A 14,359-nucleotide genomic window follows, 5' to 3' on the forward strand; every position below is an offset into this window, starting at 1 on the left:
CCTGTATACAGCACAGTTGGGTGACCGGTCTCCTATATCTCCTGTATACAGCACAGTTGGGTGACCGGTCTCCTATATCTCCTGTATACAGCACAGCTGGGTGACCGGTCTCCTATATCTCCTGTATACAGCACAGCTGGGTGACCTCTCTCCTATATCTCCTGTATACAGCACAGCTGGGTGACCGGTCTCCTATATCTCCTGTATACAGCACAGCTGGGTGACTGCTCTCCTATATCTCCTGTATACAGCACAGCTGGGTGACCTCTCTCCTATATCTCCTGTATACAGCACAGCTGGGTGACCTCTCTCCTATATCTCCTGTATACAGTACAGCTGGGTGACCGGTCTCCTATATCTCCTGTATACAGCACAGCTGGGTGACCGGTCTCTATATCTCCTGTATACAGCACAGTTGGGTGACCGGTCTCTATATCTCCTGTATACAGCACAGCTGGGTGACCTCTCTCCTATATCTCCTGTATACAGCACAGTTGACCCCCTTTGGCCTGTTCCTTACCGCAGCTGTAAAGGCAGTCACCCAGCTTTCCCAGTAATTGATTGGCCTTGTCCTGTGGATTTGTTCTCTTCTCCTTTCGGATATTTCTTTTTATCCTGTCGTTTCCCCATCTTTCCCAGATATTTGGGGCTGCGTACAGCGGACGCACATTCTTTCCCACGACCCCTACATTTCCACTTCCTGCTGCTTTTACCTTTCACCTCGTGACCTCTGGTTGTGATGTCCGGTATCCATGGAAATTGTCGCCCCTTCTGCCTTGTTACCTAACGGGGGGATTGTAGTTTTCCATTCACAGATGCAACAGCACAGAGCAAGTGAGCATTATGCAGCCACTGGCTATTGTGGAACTACAAGTCCCAGCAGTTGAGCACAAAGCAAAATATCTGTTTATACAGCTTAAAAATGGTGTCCTCCATCCCTGCGCCTATAGGCAGCTGGATAACGTAATTAGTGAGTTTCTTAAAGGGGAAGTACAGGACTCCACCACCTCCAGACAGTCACCTTTTTTTCTGTTTTTTCATTTTAGCAACGTGCAGGGGGACAGTCAGACGAGCATCTGCATCACCATAGAGCCGGGGCTGCTACTAAAAGGAGACATCTTGGTAAGATATAAAAGAGAAGCTGTGGAGTACAGACAATGTACAGGTCACATTCACCCAAAAATCATCCAGCAAGAATGGGAAGTTATTGGTCTGGAAACCTGACAGTGCTTATCTGGGCTATATCTGGGCAGTGTCTATGCCGTTATCTGGGCAGTGTCTATGCCGTTATCTGGGCAGTGTCTATGCCGTTATCTGGGCAGTGTCTATGCCATTATCTGGGCACTGTCTATGCCATTATCTGGGCAGTGTCTATGCCATTATCTGGGCAGTATCTATGCCGTTATCTGGGCAGTGTCTATACATTATCTGGGCAGTGTCTGTGCCGTTATCTGGGCAGTGTCTATGCATTATCTGGGCAGTGTCTATGCCGTTATCTGGGCAGTGTCTATGCCGTTATCTGGGCAGTGTCTATGCCGTTATCTGGGCAGTGTCTGTGCCGTTATCTGGGCAGTGTCTGTGCCGTTATCTGGGCAGTGTCTATGCATTATCTGGGCAGTGTCTATGCCGTTATCTGGGCACTGTCTATGCCATTATCTGGGCACTGTCTATGCCATTATCTGGGCACTGTCTATGCCGTTATCTGGGCAGTGTCTATGCCGTTATCTGGGCAGTGTCTATGCCGTTATCTGGGCAGTGTCTATGCCGTTATCTGGGCAGTGTCTATGCCGTTATCTGGGCAGTGTCTATGCCGTTATCTGGGCAGTGTCTATGCCGTTATCTGGGCAGTGTCTATGCCGTTATCTGGGCAGTGTCTATGCCGTTATCTGGGCAGTGTCTATGCCGTTATCTGGGCAGTGTCTATGCCGTTATCTGGGCACTGTCTATGCCGTTATCTGGGCACTGTCTATGCCGTTATCTGGGCACTGTCTATGCCGTTATCTGGGCACTGTCTATGCCGTTATCTGGGCACTGTCTATGCCGTTATCTGGGCACTGTCTATGCCGTTATCTGGGCAGTATCTATGCCGTTATCTGGGCAGTGTCTATGCCGTTATCTGGGCAGTGTCTATGCCGTTATCTGGGCAGTGTCTATGCCGTTATCTGGGCAGTGTCTATGCCGTTATCTGGGCAGTGTCTATGCCATTATCTGGGCAGTGTCTATGCCATTATCTGGGCAGTGTCTATGCCATTATCTGGGCACTGTCTATGCCATTATCTGGGCACTGTCTATGCCATTATCTGGGCACTGTCTATGCCATTATCTGGGCACGGTCTATGCCATTATCTGGGCACGGTCTATGCCATTATCTGGGCACTGTCTATGCCATTATCTGGGCACTGTCTATGCCATTATCTGGGCACTGTCTATGCCATTATCTGGGCACGGTCTATGCCATTATCTGGGCACTGTCTATGCCATTATCTGGGCAGTGTCTATGCATTATCTGTACAGTGTCTATACATTATCTGGGCAGTGTCTATGCCGTTATCTGGGCAGTATCTATGCCGTTATCTGGGCAGTGTCTATGCCGTTATCTGGGCAGTATCTATGCCGTTATCTGGGCCGTGTCTATGCCGTTATCTGGGCCGTGTCTATGCCGTTATCTGGGCAGTGTCTATGCCGTTATCTGGGCAGTGTCTATGCCGTTATCTGGGCAGTGTCTATGCCGTTATCTGGGCAGTGTCTATGCCGTTATCTGGGCAGTGTCTATGCCGTTATCTGGGCAGTGTCTATGCCGTTATCTGGGCAGTGTCTATGCCGTTATCTGGGCAGTGTCTATGCCGTTATCTGGGCAGTGTCTATGCCGTTATCTGGGCAGTGTCTATGCCGTTATCTGGGCAGTGTCTATGCCGTTATCTGGGCAGTGTCTATGCCGTTATCTGGGCAGTGTCTATGCCGTTATCTGGGCAGTGTCTATGCATTATCTGGGCAGTGTCTATGCATTATCTGGGCAGTGTCTATGCATTATCTGGGCAGTGTCTATGCATTATCTGGGCAGTGTCTATGCATTATCTGGGCAGTGTCTATGCATTATCTGGGCAGTGTCTATGCATTATCTGGGCAGTGTCTATGCATTATCTGGGCAGTGTCTATGCATTATCTGTACAGTGTCTATGCATTATCTGGGCAGTGTCTATGCCGTTATCTGTACAGTGTCTATACCGTTATCTGGGCAGTGTCTATGCCGTTATCTGGGCAGTGTCTATGCCGTTATCTGGGCAGTGTCTATGCCGTTATCTGGGCAGTATCTATGCCGTTATCTGGGCAGTGTCTATGCCGTTATCTGGGCCGTGTCTATGCCGTTATCTGGGCAGTGTCTGTGCCGTTATCTGGGCAGTGTCTGTGCCGTTATCTGGGCAGTGTCTGTGCCGTTATCTGGGCAGTGTCTGTGCCGTTATCTGGGCAGTGTCTGTGCCGTTATCTGGGCAGTGTCTGTGCCGTTATCTGGGCACTGTCTGTGCCGTTATCTGGGCACTGTCTGTGCATTATCTGGGCAGTGTCTATGCATTATCTGGGCAATGTCTATGCCATTGTCTGGGCAGTGTCTACGCATTATCTGGGCAGTGTCTATGCCATTATCTGGGCACTGTCTATGCCATTATCTGGGCACTGTCTATGCCATTATCTGGGCACTGTCTACGCATTATCTGGGCACTGTCTATGCAATAGTATATGTATGGCACTGACAGGGCAATGTGTGTATAATTTATCTGGACAATGTATGACATTTACTGTTTATCTGGACAATACATATACAACTATGGTATCAGGATCCCTGTAAACTACAAGGCCAAACCTAAAAACCCCTAAAGATATTTTGGGGTCTTATCCATCTAGTATGTGCGGGATAATGAGATTGTGAGCTCCTCAGGGGAGGGATGTTCAGTACTTGGCTGTAGAATAATGGTCACATTCAGAGATAATGGGGTGTAGGAGACTCATGGTTTAGGGTCCTGCTGTATTGTGCGCCTCCTCTCTTATTGTCTTATAGTGTGAAACCATCTGATACATATGGGGCACGTCAGCGGGCGATGCCCTGGGGGACACACTAACCCCTTGGTGACCCTCTCACTGTGACCTTTCACCCCCACCCATCCTCTGAGGTTCAGGCTGTAGTGTTAAATCTCCGCCAGTGTCAGATATGGATCCGCTAAGTGCAGCCGCCCGCAGAGCATCTCCTGACTCTGCAGCACATTAGGAAGAAGCCTCTGCCCCCCATGTCCCCAGGATACTCACAAAACATTGATCCCTAAAATCATGGACTCTGCAGTAAACATCGTGTTATGTCTGTATCTGGGAAAAGCTGAATGACAACCGATATTACTGCTACTTCACTGGTGCTTGTCACCCAGCTCTCCCAGAACACTGATCCCCCAGTTCCGTATCACTTTATTACCAGGTAAATTTACAATCAATGGTGGAGATTTATCGAAACCTGTGCAAAGGAAAAGTTGCCCAGTTGCCCATAGCAACCAATCAGATCGCCACTTTCATTTTTAACAAGGCCTCTGCAAAATGAAAGAAGCGATCTGATTGGTTGCTATGGGCAACTGGGCAACTTTTCCTTTGCACAGGTTTCGATAAATCTCCCTCAATGTGTCTGACAATGCAGATCCTCTGGGGATTGTACTTTCCCAGACTCCAGAATGGTAATTGTACATAATTAGGTAACAATACAGACAGGGGGGGGGGGGGAGGGGTGACTGCATGAATGGAAAGCGAGCGACAACCAATATCCTAATGCAACCAGACAGATCCCTGCAATATTAGGTAGGTTATCCATTCAGGGCACTGGGAGAGCTGGGTGATGAACCTAGGGTTACAATTCTTGGTATTTCTTTGTATTCTAATGTATCTTTTTTTTCTTATTCAGCTGAAATGTTACCATAAGAAGTATCGCAGCCCGACCCGGGACGTTATATTCCGCGTGCAGTTCCACACGTGCGCCGTCCATGATCTGGGGGTCGTGTTTGGGAAGGAAGATCTGGATGAAGCATTTAAAGGTACAGGGGATCCGGTGCACGAGGGATCTGGTGTGTGATCATGTCTACAGGGTCTGCTGCTCCAGCAGATTTGTTATCTCTGAGATATACACCGCCCCACATGTAGTACACCGCCACAGATATACACCGCCACACATGTAGTACACCGCCACAGATATACACCGCCCCACATGTAATACACCGCCACACATGTAGTACACCGCCACAGATATACACCGCCACACATGTAGTACACCACCACAGATATACACCGCCACAGATATACACCGCCACACATGTAGTACACCACCACAGATATACACCGCCACAGATATACACCGCCCCACATGTAGTACACCGCCACAGATATACACCGCCACACATGTAGTACACCGCCACAGATATACTCCGCCACACATGTAGTACACCGCCACAGATGTAGTACACCGCCACAGATATACACCGCCACACATGTAGTACACCGCCACAGATATACACCGCCACAGATATACACCGCCCCACATGTAGTACACCGCCACAGATATACACCGCCACAGATATACACCGCCACAGATATACACCGCCACACATGTAGTACACCGCCACAGATATACACCACCACACATGTAATACACCGCCACACATGTAGTACACCGCCACAGATATACACCGCCACACATGTAGTACACCACCACAGATATACACCGCCACAGATATACACCGCCACACATGTAGTACACCGCCACAGATATACACCGCCACACATGTAGTACACCGCCACAGATATACTCCGCCACACATGTAGTACACCGCCACAGATGTAGTACACCGCCACAGATATACACCGCCACACATGTAGTACACCGCCACAGATATACACCGCCACAGATATACACCGCCCCACATGTAGTACACCGCCACAGATATACACCGCCACACATGTAGTACACCGCCACAGATGTAGTACACCGCCACAGATATACACCGCCACACATGTAGTACACCGCCACAGATGTAGTACACCGCCACAGATATACACCGCCACAGATATACACCGCCACAGATATACACCGCCACACATGTAGTACACCGCCACAGATATACACCGCCCCACATGTAGTACACCGCCACAGATATACACCGCCACACATGTAGTACAGCGCCACAGATATACACCGCCACAGATATACACCGCTCCACATGTAGTACAGCGCCACAGATATACACCGCCACACATGTAGTACACCGCCACAGATATACACCGCCACACATGTAGTACACCGCCACACATGTAGTACACCGCCACAGATATACACCGCCACAGATATACACCGCTCCACATGTAGTACACCGCCACAGATATACACCGCTCCACATGTAGTACACCGCCACAGATATACACCGCCACACATGTAGTACAGCGCCACAGATATACACCGCCACAGATATACACCGCCCCACATGTAGTACACCGCCACAGATATACACCGCTCCACATGTAGTACACCGCCACAGATATACACCGCCACACATGTAGTACACCGCCACAGATATACACCGCCACAGATATACACCGCCACACATGTAGTACACCGCCACAGATATACACCGCCACAGATATACACCGCCACAGATATACACCGCCACAGATATACACCGCCACAGATATACACCGCCACAGATATACACCGCCACAGATATACACCGCCACACATGTAGTACACCGCCACACATGTAGTACACCGCCACAGATATACACCGCCACAGATATACACCGCCACAGATATACACCGCCACAGATATACACCGCCACAGATATACACCGCCACAGATATACACCGCCACACATGTAGTACACCGCCACAGATATACACCGCCACACATGTAGTACACCGCCACACATGTAGTACACCGCCACAGATATACACCGCCACAGATATACACCGCCACAGATATACACCGCCACACATGTAGTACACCGCCACAGATATACACCGCCACAGATATACACCGCCACAGATATACACCGCCACACATGTAGTACACCGCCACAGATATACACCGCCACACATGTAGTACACCGCCACAGATATACACCGCCACAGATATACACCGCCACACATGTAGTACACCGCCACACATGTAGTACACCGCCACAGATATACACCGCCACACATGTAGTACACCGCCACAGATATACACCGCCCCACATGTAGTACACCGCCACAGATATACACCGCCACAGATATACACCGCCCCACATGTAGTACACCGCCCCACATGTAGTACACCGCCCCACATGTAGTACACCGCCACAGATATACACCGCCACAGATATACACCGCCCCACATGTAGTACACCGCCCCACATGTAGTACACCGCCCCACATGTAGTACACCGCCCCACATGTAGTACACCGCCACAGATATACACCGCCACACATGTAGTACACCGCCCCAGATATACACTGCCACAGATGTAATACACCGCCCCACATGTAGTACACCGCCCCAGATATACACTGCCACAGATGTAGTACATTGCCACAGATATACACCGCCACAGATATACACCGCCCCACATGTAGTACACCGCCCCACATGTAGTACACCGCCCCACATGTAGTACACCGCCCCACATGTAGTACACCGCCACAGATATACACCGCCCCACATGTAGTACACCGCCCCACATGTAGTACACCGCCCCACATGTAGTACACCGCCCCACATGTAGTACACCGCCCCACATGTAGTACACCGCCACAGATATACACCGCCCCACATGTAGTACACCGCCCCACATGTAGTACACCGCCACAGATATACACCGCCACACATGTAGTACACCGCCCCAGATATACACTGCCACAGATGTAATACACCGCCACACATGTAGTACACCGCCCCAGATATACACTGCCACAGATGTAATACACCGCCCCACATGTAGTACACCGCCACAGATATACACCGCCACAGATATACACCTTCCCACATGTAGTACACCGCCACAGATATACACTGCCACAGATGTAATACACCGCCCCACATGTAGTACACCGCCACAGATATACACCGCCCCACATGTAATACACCGCCACACATGTAGTACACCGCCACACATGTAGTACACCGCCCCACATGTAGTACACCGCCCCACATGTAGTACACCGCCACAGATATACACCGCCACAGATATACACCGCCACAGATATACACCACCCCACATGTAGTACACCGCCACAGATATACACCACCCCACATGTAGTACACCGCCACAGATATACACGCCCCACATGTACTACACCGCCACAGATATACACTGCCACAGATGTAGTACACCGCCACAGATATACACCGCCACACATGTAGTACACCGCCCCACATGTAGTACACCGCCCCAGATATACACCGCCACAGATGTAGTACACCGCCCCAGATATACACCGCCACAGATGTAGTACACCGCCCCAGATATACACCGCCCCACATGTAGTACACCGCCACAGATATACACCGCCACAGATGTAGTACACCGCCCCAGATATACACCGCCCCACATGTAGTACACCGCCCCACATGTAGTACACCGCCCCAGATATACACCGCCACAGATGTAATACACCGCCCCACATGTAGTACACCGCCCCACATGTAGTACACCGCCCCAGATGTAGTACATCGCCCCACATGTAGTACACCGCCCCACATGTAGTACATCGCCCCACATGTAGTACACCGCCCCACATGTAGTACACCGCCCCAGATATACACCGCCACAGATGTAGTACACCGCCCCAGATATACACCGCCCCACATGTAGTACACCGCCACAGATATACACCGCCCCACATGTAGTACACCGCCACACATGTAGTACACCGCCCCAGATATACACCGCCCCACATGTAGTACACCGCCCCACATGTAGTACACCGCCACAGATATACACCGCCACACATATAGTACACCGCCACACATATAGTACACCGCCCCAGATATACACCGCCCCACATGTAGTACACCGCCCCACATGTAATACACCGCCCCACATGTAATACACCGCCCCACATGTAATACACCGCCCCACATGTAATACACCGCCCCACATGTAATACACCGCCCCACATGTATTACACCGCCACAGATATACACCGCCACAGATGTAGTACACCGCCCCACATGTAATACACCGCCCCACATGTAATACACAGCCACAGATATACACTGCCCCCCCACATGTACTACACCGCCCCCCCACATGTACTACACCGCCCCCCCACATGTACTACACCGCCCCCCCACATGTACTACACCGCCCCACGTGTAACGCTGAACGCTGGCCAATGAAGTACCCCTTTAAGAAGCAGTGAAACCGGTGTACCTAATAAAGTGGCCGTTCAGGACCAATGCGAGGGGCGTTGTGATGACTGCCATATTGGTTGCCACCTAACTTTCCCACAGACAGACATAGAAACCATTAATAACAACTGGACAAGGAAATGGGGCCGCTCTGAGGCTTCACCTTTGCCCTCCTGGCGGTTCTCTCACTGTGCGGTATTTTAGTGTAGTTCCGTATTATGGTACGCCTTCTGCTGTGGTCCCTATCGTTTCGGATCTGTTATATTGGGAGCTGACATGACCATCGTCCTCCCTTCAGTCACTCGCACCTGTTCCCCTGACATAGATACGATTTAACAAGTCACCGTCAGCTCCTGACCTCCTGACCCCGAACCAATATTAGCCCCAAAGGTCGCCATAGTTATTCTCATATGAGACCGCACGTGAGACTCCGACACTAAGTATCCCTGTCATCTTGTCAGACTTCACGTATCATCAGACATGGCGGACGGCAGAACACAGGCCAGCCACCCTATGTACAGTATACACACACAAATATATACCGTATACTCGTTACTCTGTATATACCGTATACACATCACTCTATATATACTGTATACACGTCATTCTATATATATATATATATATACACACACACACACTACTCACATATATATATACACACACACCGTATACACATTACTCTATATATACACCGTATACACGTCACTCTATATATACACAGTACACACACAAATATATACTGTATACTCGTTACTCTGTATATACCGTATACACGTCACTCTATATATACACAGTATACACAGAGTACACACACAAATATATACTGTATACTCGTTACTCTATATATATATATATATATATACCGTATACACATCACTCTATATATACACAGTATACACAGTACACACACAAATATATACTGTATACTCGTTACTCTATATATACCGTATACACGTCACTCTATATATACACAGTATACACAGAGTACACACACAAATATATACTGTATACTCATCACTCTATATATATATACCGTATACACGTCACTCTATATATACCGTATACACGTCACTCTATATATACTGTATACACATCACTCTATATATACACAGTATACACAGAGTACACACACAAATATATACCGTATACTCGTTACTCTATATATACCGTATACTCGTTACTCTATATATACCGTATACACGTCACTCTATATATACACAGTATACACAGAGTACACACACAAATATATACCGTATACTCGTTACTCTATATATACACGTCACTCTATATATACACAGTATACACGTCACTCTATACACACACCGTATACACGTCACTCTATACACACACCGTATACACGTCTCTATACACACACCGTATACACGTCACTCTATATACACACACCGTATACACGTCACTCTATATACACACACACCGTATACACGTCACTCTATATACACACACACCGTATACACGTCACTCTATATACGCACACACCGTATACACGTCACTCTATATACACACACACCGTATACACGTCACTCTATATACACACACCGTATACACGTCACTCTATATATACTGTATACATGTCACTATATATATATATATACCGTATACACGTCACTCTATATATACTGTATACACGTCACTCTATATACACACACCGTATACACGTCACTCTATATACACACACCGTATACACGTCACTCTATATACACACACACCGTATACACGTCACTCTATATACACACACACACCGTATACACGTCACTCTATATACACACACACACCGTATACACGTCACTCTATATACACACACACACCGTATACACGTCACTCTATATACACACACACACCGTATACACGTCACTCTATATACACACACACACCGTATACACGTCACTCTATATACACACACACACCGTATACACGTCACTCTATATACACACACACACCGTATACACGTCACTCTATATACACACACACACCGTATACACGTCACTCTATATACACACACACACACCGTATACACGTCACTCTATATACACACACACACCGTATACACGTCACTCTATATACACACACACACCGTATACACGTCACTCTATATACACACACACACCGTATACACGTCACTCTATATACACACACACCGTATACACGTCACTCTATATACACACACACCGTATACACGTCACTCTATATACACACACACACCGTATACACGTCACTCTATATACACACACACACCGTATACACGTCACTCTATATACACACACACACCGTATACACGTCACTCTATATACACACACACACCGTATACACGTCACTCTATATACACACACACACCGTATACACGTCACTCTATATACACACACACACCGTATACACGTCACTCTATATACACACACACACCGTATACACGTCACTCTATATACACACACACACCGTATACACGTCACTCTATATACACACACACACCGTATACACGTCACTCTATATACACACACACACCGTATACACGTCACTCTATATACACACACACACCGTATACACGTCACTCTATATACACACACACACCGTATACACGTCACTCTATATACACACACACACCGTATACACGTCACTCTATATACACACACACACCGTATACACGTCACTCTATATACACACACACACTGTATACACGTCACTCTATATACACACACACACCGTATACACGTCACTCTATATCACACACACACCGTATACACGTCACTCTATATACACACACACACCGTATACACGTCACTCTATATACACACACACACCGTATACACGTCACTCTATATACACACACACACCGTATACACGTCACTCTATATACACACACACACCGTATACACGTCACTCTATATACACACACACACCGTATACACGTCACTCTATATACACACACCGTATACACGTCACTCTATATATACTGTATACACGTCACTCTATATACACACACACACCGTATACACGTCACTCTATATACACACACACACCGTATACACGTCACTCTATATACACACACACACCGTATACACGTCACTCTATATACACACACACACCGTATACACGTCACTCTATATACACACACACACCGTATACACGTCACTCTATATACACACACACCGTATACACGTCACTCTATATACACACACCGTATACACGTCACTCTATATATACTGTATACACGTCACTCTATATACACACACACACCGTATACACGTCACTCTATATACACACACACACCGTATACACGTCACTCTATATACACACACACACCGTATACACGTCACTCTATATACACACACACACCGTATACACGTCACTCTATATACACACACACACCGTATACACGTCACTCTATATACACACACACACCGTATACACGTCACTCTATATACACACACACACCGTATACACGTCACTCTATATACACACACACACCGTATACACGTCACTCTATATACACACACACACCGTATACACGTCACTCTATATACACACACACACACCGTATACACGTCACTCTATATACACACACACACCGTATACACGTCACTCTATATACACACACACACCGTATACACGTCACTCTATATACACACACACACACCGTATACACGTCACTCTATATACACACACACACCGTATACACGTCACTCTATATACACACACACACCGTATACACGTCACTCTATATATACCGCATACACGTCACTCTATATATACCGCATACACGTCACTCTATATATACCGCATACACGTCACTCTATATATACACTGTATACACGTCACTCTATATATACACCGTATACACGTCACTCTATATATACCGCATACACGTCACTCTATATATACACTGTATACACGTCACTCTATATATACACCGTATACACGTCACTCTATATATACACTGTATACACGTCACTCTATATATACCTTATACACTTCACTCTATATATACCGCATACACGTCACTCTATATATACTGTATACACGTCACTCTATATATACTGTATACATGTCACTCTATATATACTGTATACATGTCACTCTATATAAATCAGGATAAATGGTCACAATATCTTCTCTGTTCTTTCAGATGAAAGGTTCCCGGAATATGGGAAAGTGCAATTCGTCTTCTCCTACGGCCCCGAGAAGATCCAAGGTGAGGAGAGAAGGAACCTTCCTGCGTCTGTGTCATGAAGGGAAGACAAGGATTTGTGTCTGCTGGGTGTTGTAGTACTTCTCTTATGACTCCTGATGAGTGCAGAACAGGCAGTGCCCAGATTTTGAGGGCTTCAGTAATAGCAGCCGCTCCTCTCCTTGGGTTGTATTGTGGGGGGGGGGGGGGTACTGTAATGGGGACCTGTAGGTCCTTATCACATCTCTCATCTTATATTGGAGGAGGACCCTGTGGGGGGGGGGGGTGCTGTAATGGGGACCCGTAGGTCCTTATCACATCTCACATCTTATATTGGAGGAGGACCCTGTGGGGGGGGGGGGGTGCTGTAATGGGGACCCGTAGGTCCTTATCACATCTCTCATCTTATATTGGAGGAGGACCCGGTGTGGTGCTGTAATGGGGACCCGTAGGTTCTTATCACATCTTTCATCTTATATTGGAGGAGGACCCTGTGTGGTACTGTAATGGGGACTGTAGGTCCTTATCACATCTCACATCTTATATTGGAGGAGGACCCTGTGGGGGGTGCTGTAATGGGGACAGTAGGTCCTTATCACATCTTTCATCTTATATTGGAGGAGGACCCTGTGGGGGGTGCTGTAATGGGGACTGTAGGTCCTTATCACATCTCACATCTTATATTGGACGAGGACCCTGTGGGGGGTGCTGTAATGGGGACCTGTAGGTCCTTATCACATCTCTCATCTTATATTGGAGGAGGACC

At 47.5% G+C, this 14,359-nt stretch overlaps 1 protein-coding gene across 2 annotated transcripts; it reads left to right on the top strand.

Moving 5' to 3' along the window:
* The first annotated feature begins 676 nt into the window (after positions 1 to 676).
* On the top strand, positions 677 to 13,673 carry LOC130323979 (tensin-1-like). 2 transcript variants are annotated; one of them, XM_056553196.1, is made up of 4 exons: positions 677 to 963; positions 1,047 to 1,122; positions 4,937 to 5,066; positions 13,552 to 13,673. In XM_056553196.1, exons 1-4 carry the CDS (start codon positions 923 to 925, stop codon positions 13,653 to 13,655), a joined length of 351 nt encoding a protein of 116 aa, XP_056409171.1. In that variant the 5' UTR covers positions 677 to 922; the 3' UTR covers positions 13,656 to 13,673. The 2 variants fall into 2 exon arrangements, 1 of the variants encoding a protein (XP_056409171.1); XR_008869140.1 differs by having other exon boundaries at positions 684 to 970.
* Positions 13,674 to 14,359: the final 686 nt, after the last annotated feature.

The sequence above is a fragment of the Hyla sarda genome, unplaced genomic scaffold (genome assembly GCF_029499605.1).
Source record: "Hyla sarda isolate aHylSar1 unplaced genomic scaffold, aHylSar1.hap1 scaffold_2570, whole genome shotgun sequence".
Classification (NCBI taxonomy): domain Eukaryota; kingdom Metazoa; phylum Chordata; class Amphibia; order Anura; family Hylidae; genus Hyla; species Hyla sarda.

What these genes read in the sequence shown, in the direction of transcription:
- LOC130323979 (XM_056553196.1), top strand. Translation starts at nt 923, where the DNA reads ATGGTGTCCTCCATCCCTGCGCCTATAGGCAGCTGGATAAC. An exon ending in CCTATAGGCAGCTGGATAAC is followed by an intron (nt 964 to 1,046) that starts GTAATTAGTGAG and finishes TTTTCATTTTAG; the next exon opens with CAACGTGCAGGGGGACAGTC. An exon ending in TCTGGATGAAGCATTTAAAG is followed by an intron (nt 5,067 to 13,551) that starts GTACAGGGGATC and finishes CTGTTCTTTCAG; the next exon opens with ATGAAAGGTTCCCGGAATAT.